The sequence below is a fragment of the Trichechus manatus genome, unplaced genomic scaffold, assembly GCF_000243295.1.
Source record: "Trichechus manatus latirostris isolate Lorelei unplaced genomic scaffold, TriManLat1.0 scaffold00006, whole genome shotgun sequence".
Classification (NCBI taxonomy): Eukaryota; Metazoa; Chordata; class Mammalia; order Sirenia; family Trichechidae; genus Trichechus; species Trichechus manatus.
Window position 1 is genome coordinate 2,050,673 of NW_004443942.1, and position 14,344 is coordinate 2,065,016.

Consider the following 14,344-nt stretch of genomic DNA (forward strand, 5'->3'; position numbering starts at 1 on the left):
GGAACATCTTGCTCAATTGGCATAACATAGTTTATAAAGACATTGTTCTACATTCTACCTTGGTGAGTAGCGTCTGGGGTCTTAAAAGCCCGTGAGCAGCCATCTAAGATACTCCAGTGGTCTCACTCCTTCAGGAGCAAGGGAGAATGAAGAGAACAGGATACGAGGAAAAGATTAGTCCAAAGGTCTAATGGACCACAGCTACCAAGGCCTCCACCAGACTGAGTCCAGTACAGCTAGATGGTGCCCGGCTACTGACCGAGATCACAACAAAGGGTTCTGGACAGAGCTGGAGAAGGACGTAGAACAAAACTCTAACACACAAAAAAAGACCAGATTTACTGGCCTGAAAGAGTCTGGAGAAACCCCTAGAGTGTGGCCGCCAGACAGCCTTTTAGCTCAGTGGTAAATTCACTTCCAAGATTCACCGTTCAGCTGGGGATTGGACAGCCCCATAAAACAAAATGTGACTGATGAGGCACAGCAGTCCAGGGACAAGGATTAGAAGGCAGAAGGGGACAGGAAGGCTGGTGATAGGGAACCCAAGGTTGAGTAAGGACAATGTTGACATGCAGTGGGGTTCCTAACCATTGTCATAGGGCAACGTGTGTACTGTTTAATGAGAAACTATTTTGTTCTATAAACCTGCATCTAAAGTGAGAATAGCAGCACAACTGGAAGAACATAATTGATGTCGCTGAACTGTGCATGTAGAAATTTTTGAAATGGTGTATCTTTGGCTATGTATATTTTCACCAGAAAAAACAAAAAGGTCGAGAAGGGAGAGGGCTGACATGTTGTGAGGTTGTTAACCAGTGTCATAACACAATATGCACTGACTATTTAATGAGAAACTATTTGTTCTGTAAACGTTCACCTAAAGTACAATTAAAAAAATTAAAAAAAGATGTTCACTTTATGATATGTGCACTTTTTTGTGTGTGTCTTATATCTTGATAAAAGGTTAACTTTTAAAACAGACAGACAGACAAATACATACCAACAGGTGGACCTGCTGGCACAACACATTTCTTTTCCACTCGTGTAGCAGGCGGTGCACTCTGGTTCTTAGCAAGACTTTCCTGTATTAATTCCTGAACCCGGGCTTCATTAATCTTTGGGAAAGGAAGAATATGAACTCGCAAGTGGGATCCTTCTGTTGGGCGTGGCACTTTCTGGAATGCCATGTGAGGGTTTGGATTCTCCTACAATATCAGACATAGGCAAAATTATACAAGAATTAAAATAACAATGATAGAGTGTCAGGAAGAGAGTGGGAGCTCAGAGGGACACAAACTGAAATCAGGACTTAGGAGTGATTGTACATTCATTCATATATATGCCATCAAGATAAAGAGTACCAGAATCTTACTTGTTCTTACATGATCTATCAGCGGCATCTGATATAGCTGACCACTCTCTTTCCTCTTCCATGAACACTTTGTTCACTAGGTCTTCTTGCTATAACTTTGTTATTTTCTTATCTCTTTAATCTCTTAACTATCTGAATGAATCCCCATGGCTCAGTCCTTGTACTTGTTCTCTATTTACACTTACTTCCTTCATGATCACATCCAGTCTCATATCTTTAAACCATAAAAATACCAATGATTCACAAATTTATATCTCCAACCAGGCTTTATCCTGAACTCCAAAACCAAACCAGCTGCCATTAGTCAATTCCGACTCACGGCGACCCCATGTGTGTTGACTCGTGTGTGTCAGAGTAGGAAAGTGTTCCATATGGTTTTTAATGGCTGGTTTTTTAGAAGTAGATAGCCAGGCCTTTCTCCCAGCATGCCTATGGTTAGACAGGAACCACCAACTTTTCAGTTAGCAGCCAAGCACTTAACCGTTTGTACCACCCAAAGACTCCTCCTGAACCTCAAACTCATGTATTAAACTCTCTACACATAGTATTTCCATTTAAATTTAAAATAACATCTTAAACTTATGTCCAAAATGAAGCTCATAATTTCACCCACCTCCAAACCTGCTCTTTCTATTGTCTCCCCCATTTCAGTAAATGGCATATTTATTTTTCTAATTGCTGAGGTGAAAAGCTCAGTCATTTTTAACTCCTTTCTCTAACACCAAATTATCCATTCCTCTGAAAACCTGTGGACTTTACCACTAAAATATCTTTCTAACCTGACCAATTTCTATCATCAACATCTTGTTTCAAGCCACCAACACCTCTCATATTACTAAAATACAATTGTCTCCTAATGCTTCCACTCTTTCTGTGGAGTAAAATTCGAAGTTCTTACAATAACTTACAAGGCCCTATACAATGTGGTGTTTCCGTCTGACCTCATATCATACTACTGTTTCCTTCGTTCATTCTGTTCCAGTCACACAAGCCTTGTTGTTTCTGCCTCAGGGCCTTTGCACTTACTGTTCCTTCTGCCTGCAATGCCCCAAATCCCATGAATTCGTACAGCATCCTCCCTCCCCTCCTGCATTTCTTTGCTCAAATGTTACCTTTCCTGGCCACCCTATCTAAAGTTGTGTTTCCCCAATATATTCCCTACCTCCCTTATTATATTTTTCTCCTTAGTACTTATCACCCTCTCACATATACATATTTTTTTAACTTGTCTATTATCTATTCTCCTACTAAACTGAAGCTCCATGAAGGCAGATATTTCAGTCTATTTAAAAAAAATATTTTTGTCCTTTGTCGTATACCTTTAGCATCTGGAAACTGAGTGTCTGACACATAGCAGGCACTCTAAACTACTTCCTACTGCATCCTAATGAGTGGGACACAATTTTGGACATGCACTGGGATTGCAATAATTGAATGAAAGGTGTCAGCTAATATTTTTATAACTCCTAGGGCTGGCAGGGACTTCTATCCAGTTATCTAGTTAAGTTCAAATACTATAGGCAGAGTGGAATCTATCCTCTTTATAAAGTTATCTAGGGAAGGCTGCTTTACAACCATTCTTAGACCAATTCTAGCATTTATTATCCTTTGCAGCAAGAAAATTTCTTTATCTCACTGAACTTACATTATTTGATTTTGTAGATTAAGCTCAATATTACCCCATACATCCTCGGGACAGTTAAAAACGGCCACTGTCGTCATCTATTAGATCTGCTCCCCACAATTCTTTTTGGCTATGTGGCCCAAACCCAGGAAAAGGAAAGGTTGGTCTAAGACAGATGATATAGGCAGCATATCTCAGCAACATAATGAAAAGAACATTGCTTTAAGTGTCAAAAAGCCTGGGTTCGACTTCTTGCTCTGCTCCTTATTATGTGATGCTGGACAAATAACTTAGCCTAGGAGGTGAGGCCAAGATGGCAGAGTAGTCAGATGCCTCCGGTAGTCCCTCTTTCAACAAAGACCCCAAAAAACAAGTGAACCGTAAAAGATGACAACTTTAAAACAAAAAAGAAGGACTAAAAAATGTAGACATAGATTTTTCATATGGAGAGGAAGTCAAGGCAATATAAAGAAATAGAGGACTGGTTTAAACTTAGAAAAAAAGGGATAAATATTAAGGTAACCACAAGGGAAACTAACGATCCTACACATCTAAATAAAAAACAAGAAAAATATAGACTCAGCAAATACAAAATCAACAACGACAAAGATGAAAAAAAAAATACATAAAGAAAAATGACTCAGCACAGAAAATTAAGTGGAACAAAGAAACTGTCAACAACACATAAAAAAAGACATCAAAACGACAGCACTAAACTCATACCTATCAATAATTATGCTGAATGTAAATGGACTAAATGCACCAATAAAGAGACAGAGAGTGACAGAATGGATAAAAAAACACGATTTGTCTATATGCTGCCTGCAAGATACAAACTAAAACTCAAAGGATGGAAAAAAATACATCAAGCAAACAACACTCAAAAAAGGGCAGGAGTGGCAACAGGAATCTCTGACAAAATAGACTTTAAAGTAAAATCCACCACAAAGGATAAGGAAGGACACTATATATGATTAAAGGATCAATACACCAGGAGAAGATAACTATCATAAATATTTACACACCCAACGACAGGGCTCCAAAATACATAAAATAAACTCTAACAGCACTGAAAAGAGAGACAGACAGTTCCACAATAATAGCAGGAAACTTCAACACACCACTTTTAGTGAAGGACAGAACATCCAGAAAGAAGGTCAGTAAAGACACGGAAGATGTAAATGCTACAATCAGCCAACTTGATCTCGTAGACATATACCGAACACTCCACCGAACAGCAGCCAAGTATACTTTCTTTTCCAATGCACATGGAACATTCTCCAGAATAGACCACATATTAGGCCAAATAACTTAGCCTAAGGTATACACCTATGCTTATCTTACACGGTTCCTGAGAAGGCGAAATTAGATTAAAACTTGGTCTTGCCAAAGTAACGTTCATATACAGTTTATATTTTCCCCATATATCATTAGCAAAGAGAAAAATAAATAAGTAAAATCCTACACCAAGTCTTCATGATCACTACCTTCTAAACCATCTGTTGAAAAAAGTGTTCTAAAATTCTTCCTGGGATTAACATGAACATCACTGGTCTATAGTTTCTGAAATGACCCTTTTCCTAAAGTAGTATGTTTGTTCCTTTCTGTTCTTTAGGTACCACTCCTACTCACATCTTGTCTTCTCAAAAATTATAACTATAAAATCTCTAAAACACATTGGGCAGATTTCTTTTTCAGGCTGGGGAGACAATTCATGCACGTTCTGAGATGTGAATCATTTAAAGTATATTCTTCACTACTTCTGTTTCTATTTACACTTCTTTTCTTTTCTTTATAATAAAAATTAAAATTTTTAGTATATTTTCCATGACGGAAATAATATTCATTATAATAAATTTTAGAACATGGAAGAATAAAAGGAGAAAAGAAATCTTAATGATGACAGTTTATCCTCTCTAGTTATATTTTATCTATCTCCTTTACTATATATCCATCTTCTGTCTTGTTCCAAAAATGATTTAAGCTGGTTTACAAAAATAAGGATGCATATATATTTCCAGTCAAAATTCCACAAGAGTTTGTCCTGGAACGTGACAAGTTCATCCAAAATTTACAAACTAAAAATAGTCGAAGCAATTCTGAAGAAGAGTAAGTGGGACAGTCAAGCTTTCCAGACATCAAAGCTTACATAAACCTTTAATATTCATATGGTACGGTGATTAGAATTAGTACTAAGGGATAAAAAGGCTAATGGAATAGACTAGCGAGCCCAGAAACAAAGGTGGCATTACAATTCAGGCGGAAATGTTGCTCAGTTCAATGAGAGAGGTAGTATAAAGAGGCGGTTTTAGTGCATGGTTTCTGCCGTCAGACTGGATCTGTCTGGATTCAAAATCCAGCTTGGCCACCTACTGGTAGTATGACCTGCTACAAGGTCAACTCATTTACTTCTATTTGTCTTAGCTTCCTCATCTGCAATAAGAATAATAATGCAGTGCCTACTTTATAACGTTCTTCTGAGGATTGAATGAACTGTTATAGGAAAGCCCTTAGAATAGTACGTATCAGATAGTGAACACAATGTGCTAACTAGTATTAAAAAACTCATTGCCGTCGAGTCGATTCTGACTCATAGTGACCCTATAGGACAGAGTAGAACTGCCCCATAGGGTTTCCAAGGTGCGCCTGGTGGATTCGAACCACCAACCTTTTGGTTAGCAGCCGAGCTCTTAACCACTGCACAACCAGGGCTTCTAGCTAGTATTAGCACCATTGATTTCCCATGTGGAATAAACAAAATAGCACAAACTTAAAGGAAATACTGATAAATCTGATTACATTAAATTAAAAAAAAAAAAAAACCTCTGTACATTAAAAACACCATAAAGTAAAAAGATAAGTGACAAACTGGGAGAAAATCCCAGAAATGCATATAAACAACAAAAGATTGGTGTCTAGAATAAATTTCCAAAAAGAAAAATAGGACACAATCGGTGAGAAAAAACAAGTTAATCTAAGAATAAATGGACAAAGGATTCAGAAAAAGAAAACCAGTCAGTCCCATAAACATTATCAACTTCACTGATAATCAAGGAAATGCAAATTAAAACCAAAATGAGATACCATACACTCATCAGGGTAGTAGAAATGAGTAAATCTGACAGTTCCAAGTATTGCTTAGAACATGGAACAATGGGAACACTGGGACAATTGCCTAAGATAGTGTGAATTTACAACCATTTTGGAGGGTAATTAATCAAATTTAATAAAGCTGAAGATGCATACCATTTGATCCAAAATCCATGTCACGTTATGTTTCTTAGAAAATTAAGCACGTATGTGCCAGGAAACATATGAGAATGTTCTGAACAGCACTGTTTGTAACAGCAAAAAACAAATATCCACTAATAAGACAATTTATGAATAAACTATGGTAAATTCAGAGTAGAAAACTAGAGAGCAGTTAAAATGAATGAACTAGGGCTACATGAATTAATATGGACAAATCTCAAAACCATATTGAGTGAAAAAGTATGTTATAGCATACGTGCAGCATATGAGACACACAGTTTAAACAAACACAAAACAATACTATGGATTGTTAGGTAATAGATACGTATGTAGTAAAATTATAAAAATCACACATGCGAATGAAAAGACCATGTTCAGGTGACTGGTTACCTACAGGAAGGGAGAGAAGGGAAGAAATCGAGGAGGTTTACACAGGGCACTTCAAAACCCAGCTATGTTATTTCTTTAACAAAAAGGATCTGAAATAAATATAACAAAAATGTTAAGATCTAACAACCCTGAGTGGTGAGCAGATAGAAGCTTATTATATTATTTTTCTCTATGCTTGTATCTTAAAATTTCATTGAAATATATATACAACATAGCAACATAAGACAAAGTAAGTAAAGTTAAAACAATGGGAAAAACCAAGCAATACTGAAAATTATATTCCTATTGATATGAATAATTGTACCTCTTTTTTCCCCAAGCAGCGAATCTCTCCTCTCTTTGTTCATCTTCCTTTCCATTCATTTTGGATTTTTACCTTCCTAACAGTGCCTAGTGGCGCAGTGGTTACGCGCTATGGCTGCTAACCAAAAGGTCAGCAGTTTGAATTCACCAGCTGCTCCTTGGAAACCCTATGGGGCAGTTCTACTCTGTCCTATAGGGTTACTATGAGTCAGAACTGACTTGATAGCAAAGGGTAACAGCATCTGTGAAGTTTGTGTATTTATTTGTCCCTGCTTATAATCTTTTTTTTTTTTTAATGTTGTTTTAAATCTAAGTTCACAAGGAACTTACCAAAACAGCAATTTTAATGTATGTATCCACTTTGCTTTTCCTTCCTGTATTTATTGTGATCATAGTGTCAGGGTTTTAGTGGTTCATATATACCCCTTACTATCTCCAACCCTTGCCCCAACTTTCTGGAATAAATCTAAAGGCTGTTTTCCAAAAGTCTTTTGTGGTGTTTGCTGCTGCTGTTAAGTTGCCCCTGACCCATGGCGACCCCATGCCCAGTGGAACAAAACAGTGCCTGGTCCTGCGCCATCCCCATGATTGGCTGCAGATAGGACTGCTGTGATCCATATGGTTTTCACTGGCTGATTTTCAGAAGTAGATCACTAGGCTTTTCTTCCTAGTTTATCTTAGTCCAGAAGCTACACTGAAACCTGTTCAGCATCATAGCAATACTCAAACCACTACTGATAGACAACTGGTGGCTGTGTATGAGGTACACTGGCCAGGAATAAAACCTGGGCCTCTTGCATGGAAGGTCAGAATTCTACCACTGAGCTACCGCTGCCTACTCCAAAAGTCTAGGATATATTCATCTGAAAAAATATTTATTCATTACACATTCCACGGCTTGGTATCATGCCTCTATATCTAAAAACCAATTCTTTCTCTCAAGATACCTATCACTTATCACCAGCTACTTATATTTTCCTAATGTTAATAATAGTGCCCAAAAAGGGTATAAATAAAAATCACTTATTATAGAAAAGATTTTGCTATTAGTTATTAATAGTAGTTTTCTTCTGATAAACAATTTGAAACTCTGTAAACCAAATTCATACACAATTTAGAATAACAGGGATGTTTTCATCCTGTTGAAATAAAGTACAAAGTTGAGGCCACTCTATAGTTGTATAGATACTCCACACCAAAATGCAGACTACGGTTTAAAGTGACTAAATTATGATATATTCAATTACATTTAGAAGATTCAAAAAAGGCTCACTCCTCAAAATCTAGTATTTGGTTTTCTGGCTGCTGTGTCTGTGCACTGCTGCCCTCTAATGGGCAACATGGTAAATGGAAAGGACATTCAACACCTTCAGCCCAATGTAGTCACGTAATGAATGACTTTTGAGAAGGCAAAAGCAACCAGTGGGATGTTTAAGGCTCATTGTACTATGGATATTCCTAGAAACATATGCCCTCACTTGTAACTCCAAATGCATTTAATCTGGTCCTTTGAAGGTCACTGAGCTCATTAAAAACTGCAGCCCAATTTTGTTGTTGCAATTTTCCCTGCTGAAACAAGGAAATTAATTATTTTCCAACAGAACAAAGTAGCAGCCAAATTTTCCTGTCTGATTCCACAGGAATGCAAATATAAAGTAATAACCAAGGATTTAGATAACTAAACACAGTGAACATGGCAACAATTTTGTCCAAGGCAACCAAAATAAACTGCCTAAGAAAGCTGACAAAATATAATATTTTTTGGAGAGAATTTTGAATATAGATAATGATTTTCAAGGAATGGCCTCTGTAATCTTGGAGATACAATGACTTTCTCAGACTTAAAAAAGATACACACATCATCTGGTCTAAAAACACAAATTTTTTTTTGGTGGTTTGGAGAGCAGGCTATGTAAGAATAAGCCTAGGGCTCACAGAAATCAAGGTTGAAAATGCATTTCAAATAAAAGAAAAACAAAACAAAACCTAAACCCCACTGTAAACTCAAAGTAGGCAACAGCTACATTAAAAAAAAAGTTCTTTCTACACAGTCACAGCAATGAATGACAAATCAATGTGATCTATTTTTTTTTAAAGTAATATTGTATTGTGTTTAAGGTGAAAGTTTACACAGCAAATTTAGGTTCCCATTTAACAATTTCTACACAAACTATTCAGTGATATTGGATACAGTTGTCACAATGTGTCATCATTCTCATTCATTCCGTTCTGGTTGTACCACTTCTAGTACTCTAGTTTCCCTGCATCCTTACCTTCTCACCTTTGCTTCAGAGTAATTATTGAGCATTTGGTCTCATATAGATGATTTTTTAAAGAAGCTCATTACTCATGGGTGATATTCTTTATTTTATGAGCCAATCTGTTATTTAGTTAAAAGGTGATCTCAAGGGATAACTTCTGAAGTCTGGACTTCTTAAGAATTTGAGTTCTGTTCCACATTTTTCACCCATTCTATCAGGATCAATCTATTACAGCCCTGATCAGAATAGTCAGTAGTGGTAGCTTAGTACCATCTAGTTCTTCCAGTCTCACGGTAGATGAGGGCGTGGTTCATGTAGAGTATTAGTACTGTAGACTACTTCCTTCTCTGAATATTTGGTTTCCTTCTTTCTCTTTTATTCCAGGCAAGTAGAGATCAATAGTTGTATCTTAGATGGCCACTCACAAGCTGTTAAGACCCCAGACACTACTTGTCACGTTCAGATGAGAACATACACTTTTTGAACTGTATTATGCCGATAAACTGAGTCGTCCCACCAGACTATGGTCCTAAGCCTTCAAACCCAGAAAACCAATCTTGTGAGATGTTTGGTTATATCTAAGAAGTATCTGTAACTGTGTCCCCTATGAGGCTTATTATATATATGAATATACATGCATGTATATACATACTTTCATGTACATATGCCTATAGATACATCTATCTGTACACATATGTACCCCACATATTCATACCCACACACATATGCCTATATAACTATTTGTGTACCCACACACATTTTTGGTTGTTGTTAGTGTTGCTGCGAAATTGTATTTGTCATATCCTTTACCAAAAACATCACTTTCTCTTGTGCATTTGTTACTGATACCGTTTACTGTGGTCAAGCTGTGTGCACTTTTCACCCACGTTCAATGCTACCTTTCCCATCACCAAAAATAACAAGTGTCTACTATCTCGAGAGTGCTTTCACTTGCTCTTCCCCCACCCCCTCAATCCATCCCTGGTAACCACCAATGAGCATTGGTCTCTGTGTATGTATCTATTCTTGTCTTCTTATCACAATGTGATCATATAATATTTGCCCTTTTGTGATTGACTTATTTCACTCAGCATAATGTCCTCCAGATTCATCTATGTTATGTTTCAAAAACTCATTCTTTATGGTCAATGTGATCTTGTTAGAGGCTACTAAATTCCCAGATTAATTCAGGTATTTAGTAATTATCTAATGTGCACTACTTATACCTACAGCTGGTATGAGACAGCAAGTTGCACGAATCCTTTCAAACACAGCCGAAGACGGTATCGCTATTACGAGCTCACAATGTAACCGGACTCTTTAGAATTGCCTGGCTGTATACATAATATCGAGTAAGTGAAACATCCTCAGTTTTTCATCCTTACAAGCATTTCAATGATCACTCAACTGAATTAATATAACATGCTTAATAAAAATACATTTGTTGTATTTAATTTCAACTTTAATTTCTGATGTGCATGTTACCCTAATACAGGTTTTTCAACTTGGACGCAATTGACATTTTGAGCCGGATAATTCTTTGTTGTGGGGGATTGTCCTGTGTATTGTAGGATGTTTAGAGGCATCGCTGCCTCTACTCACAAGATGCCAGTAGTGTACTAGCTCCAACTGTAACAACCAAAAACACTGCCAAATGTCCTGGGGTGCAGGTGTGGGCAAAATTTGTCCCAATATGCCCCAATGCCATAATCCATAACTCCAGATGGAGGCTTCATATCCAAGATAAGTACTCTTTCCACAAGTGCCAAGAAAGCATATAGAGACTAGCTAAGATACCTACACTCTTGCTTACCTGCTGAAATGCAAATCAAAACCACAACACACTTATTAGAATGGCTAAAATATCAAAATTAAAAGGCAAAACAAGAAAAACCTGATTAATATGAAGTGCTGGTGAGCACATGAGGCAACTAGAACTCTCCTACGTTGCTGGAAGAAATGCAAAATGGTACAGCCATTTTAGAAAACAGTGTGGCATTTTCTTAAAAGTTAAACATTTAGTTACCATCTATCCCAGCATTCTATTCCTACGTCTTTACTTTTACCCAAGAGAAATAAAAATATATGTTCACAAAAAGGCCTGTACACACGTTTAGAGTGGCTTTATTCTTAATTGCCAAAATTGTCCTTCAGCAGGTCAATATATAAATAAACTTTGGTATATCTATATAATGGAATACTATTCAGCAATAAAAAGGAAGAAATGAATCATGATAAATGAAAGAACACAGATTCAAAAACTACATACTGACATTGTGGAAAAGGTAAGACTATAGGGGCAGAAAACAGATAAGTGGTTGACAAGAGTTTGAGGTGGTGGGAGGATGTGACAACAAAGGGGCATTAAGGAACTTTTGGGGGTGATTAAAATGTTCTGTATCATTATTGTGGTGGTAGTGGTCGTAGGACTGCATGCATTTATCAAAATCCATAGAACTGTACACTATAAATGGTGAATTTTACTATATGTAAAGTATAACACATAAATTTGACCTAGCTCCATAGACACATCAAACTCCCTGAGTGACTGAATTGCTGGGTGTAGGGCTGTGGGGACCATGGTCTCGGGGAACATCTAGCTTAATTGGCATAACACGGTTTATAAAGACATTGTTCTACATTCTACCTTGGTGAGTAGCGTCTGGGGTCTTAAAAGCCTGTGAGCAGCCATCTAAGATACTCCATGGGTCTCACCTCTTCAGGAGCAAGGGAGAATGAAGAGAACAGGATATAAGGAAAAGATTAGTTCAAAGGACTAATGGACCACAGCAACCAAGGCCTCCACCAGACTGAGTCCAGTACAGCTAGATGGTGCCCAGCAACCACCACTGACTGCTCTGACCAGGATCACAACAGAAGGTTCTGGACAGAGCTGGAGAAGGATGTAGAACAAAATTCTAACGCACAAAAAAAGACCAGATTTACTCGCCTGACAGAGACTGGAGAAACTCCGAGAGTGTGGCCCCTGGATACCCATTTAGCTCAGTGGTGAAGTCACTCCCAAGGTTCACCGTTCAGCCAGGGATAGGACAGCCACATAAAACAAAACAGGACTAATGAGGCACAGCAGTCCAGGGACAAGAACTAGAAGGCAGAAGGGGACAGGAAAGCTGGTGATAGAGAACCCAAGGCTGAGTAAGGACAGTGTTGACATGTAGTGGGGTTCTTAACTATTGTCATAGGGCAATATGTATACTTACTGTTTAATGAGAAACTATTTTGTTCTGTAAACCTGCATCTGAACTGAGAATAGCAGCATAACTGGAAGAACGTAATCAACGTAACTGAATTGTACATGTAGAAGTTTTTGAAATGGTGTATCTTTGGCTATGTATATTTTCACCAAAACAAAAAAAAAGGTCCTCCAAGGCCGAGAAGGTGTTGACATGTTGTGGGGTTGTTAATCACTGTCATAAAATATGTGTACTGACTGTTTAATGAGAAAATATTTATTCTGTAAACCTTCACCTAAATACAATTAAAAAAAAACAAACAACTTGACTTAAAAATGAATGAATAAATAAATGACAGAATGGGAGCAGGTATTTGATTTGTAGTCTATACTTTTGAGTTAGTGGCCTCACTTCATTATAGTGATCTAAATACATTCTTTATGTCTTAATTTTCTAAGACTACACATATCCCAATATTTTAATTCCTTCCTACAATGAAAAAAAATTCCCTGTATTCATAGTTGGCAAAGAGTACATATATCATACTGTGCACTAAATTTGCCTAGAAGTGAAATTAATTTTCTGCAGAAATTTAAATGCTGTAGATCCTCTTTGATTTAGGTGGTAGCTATAAGTCAAATCAACTTGATCACAAAGTTTTTTTCTTTTTTGGTATTCCTATATTGAGCTTTGTTCTCCCGTTTGGATTTTGACACATTATTTGGTTCAATGCAGATATCCACAAAGCACAATTAGAAATCTCATATTATTTTACAAGAGAGTCAAGGTCTTGTCATTTTTCCCTTGACTTCTAAGAAAACTGCCAGACAAATTACACAGTATAGTAAATATTTATGTACTGTTGTGATTGTTGTTAGGTGCTGTTGAGTCAGTTCTGACTCATAATAACCCTATGCGCAACAGAACGAAACAATGTCTCATCCTGCACCATCCTCACAATCGTTGCTATGTTTGAGCCCACTGCTGCAGCCACTGTGTCAATCCATCTCATCCAGGGTCTTCCTGTTTTTCACTGATCCTCTACTTTACCAAGCATGATTGTCCTTCTTGGTAAGGCAGAGGGTCAGTTATCTAGTATTGTAGATGCACCTAATCATGCTCATGCAGAACCTGTACATAGACCAAGAGGCAGTCGTTTGAACAGAACAAAAGGATACTGAGTGGTTTAAAATCAGGAAAGGTGTGCATCAGAGTTGTATCCTTTCACTATACTTATTCAATCTGTATGCTGAGCAAATAATCCGAGAAGCTGGACTATATCAGGACTGGAGGAAGACTCATTAACAAACTGTGACATGCAGATGACAAAACCCTGGTTTCTAAAAGCGAAGAAGACTTGAAGCACTTACTGATGCAGATCAAAGACTACATCCTTCAGTATGGATTACACTTCAACATAAAAAAACAAAAATCCTCATAACTGGACCAATAAACATCATGATAAGGATTTCATTTTACTGTACTTGGATCTACAATCAATGCCCATAGGAGCAGCAGTCAAAAAATCAAACAATGCATTGGATTAGGCAAATCTGCTGCAAAACACCTCTTTAAGATGTTAAAAAGCAAAGATGTCACTTTGAAGACTAAGGTGCACTTGATCCAAGCCATGGTATTTTCAACTGCCTCATATGCATGTGAAAGTTTGGCAATGAATAAGGAAGATCGAAGAAAAATTGATGCATTTGAATTACGGTGCTGGGGAAGAAATCTGTCTAGGAAGAAGTACAGCCAGTATGCTTCTTAGAAGCAAGGACAGCAAGACTTCGCCTCACATACTTTGGACATGTTATCAGGAGGGACCCGTCCTTGGAGAAACATTATCACGCTTGGTAGAGGGTCAGCAAAAAAGAGGCAGACCCTCAACGAGATGGACTGACACAGTGGCTACAACAACGAGCTCAAACATAGCAACAACTGCGAGGAT

General features: G+C 37.5%; 1 protein-coding gene across 1 annotated transcript in view; it reads right to left on the reverse strand.

The window, feature by feature from the left end:
* The window catches only part of SBF2 (SET binding factor 2), a gene marked incomplete at its 5' end in the record, with an annotated part of 451,091 nt that overhangs the window by 209,380 nt on the left and 227,367 nt on the right, over window positions 1-14,344 (reverse strand). Inside the window, one exon of the mRNA XM_023736921.1 lies at window positions 1,001-1,205. Coding sequence (XP_023592689.1) covers window positions 1,001-1,205 — 205 coding nt within the window. The remainder of the gene's footprint in view (window positions 1-1,000; window positions 1,206-14,344) is intronic.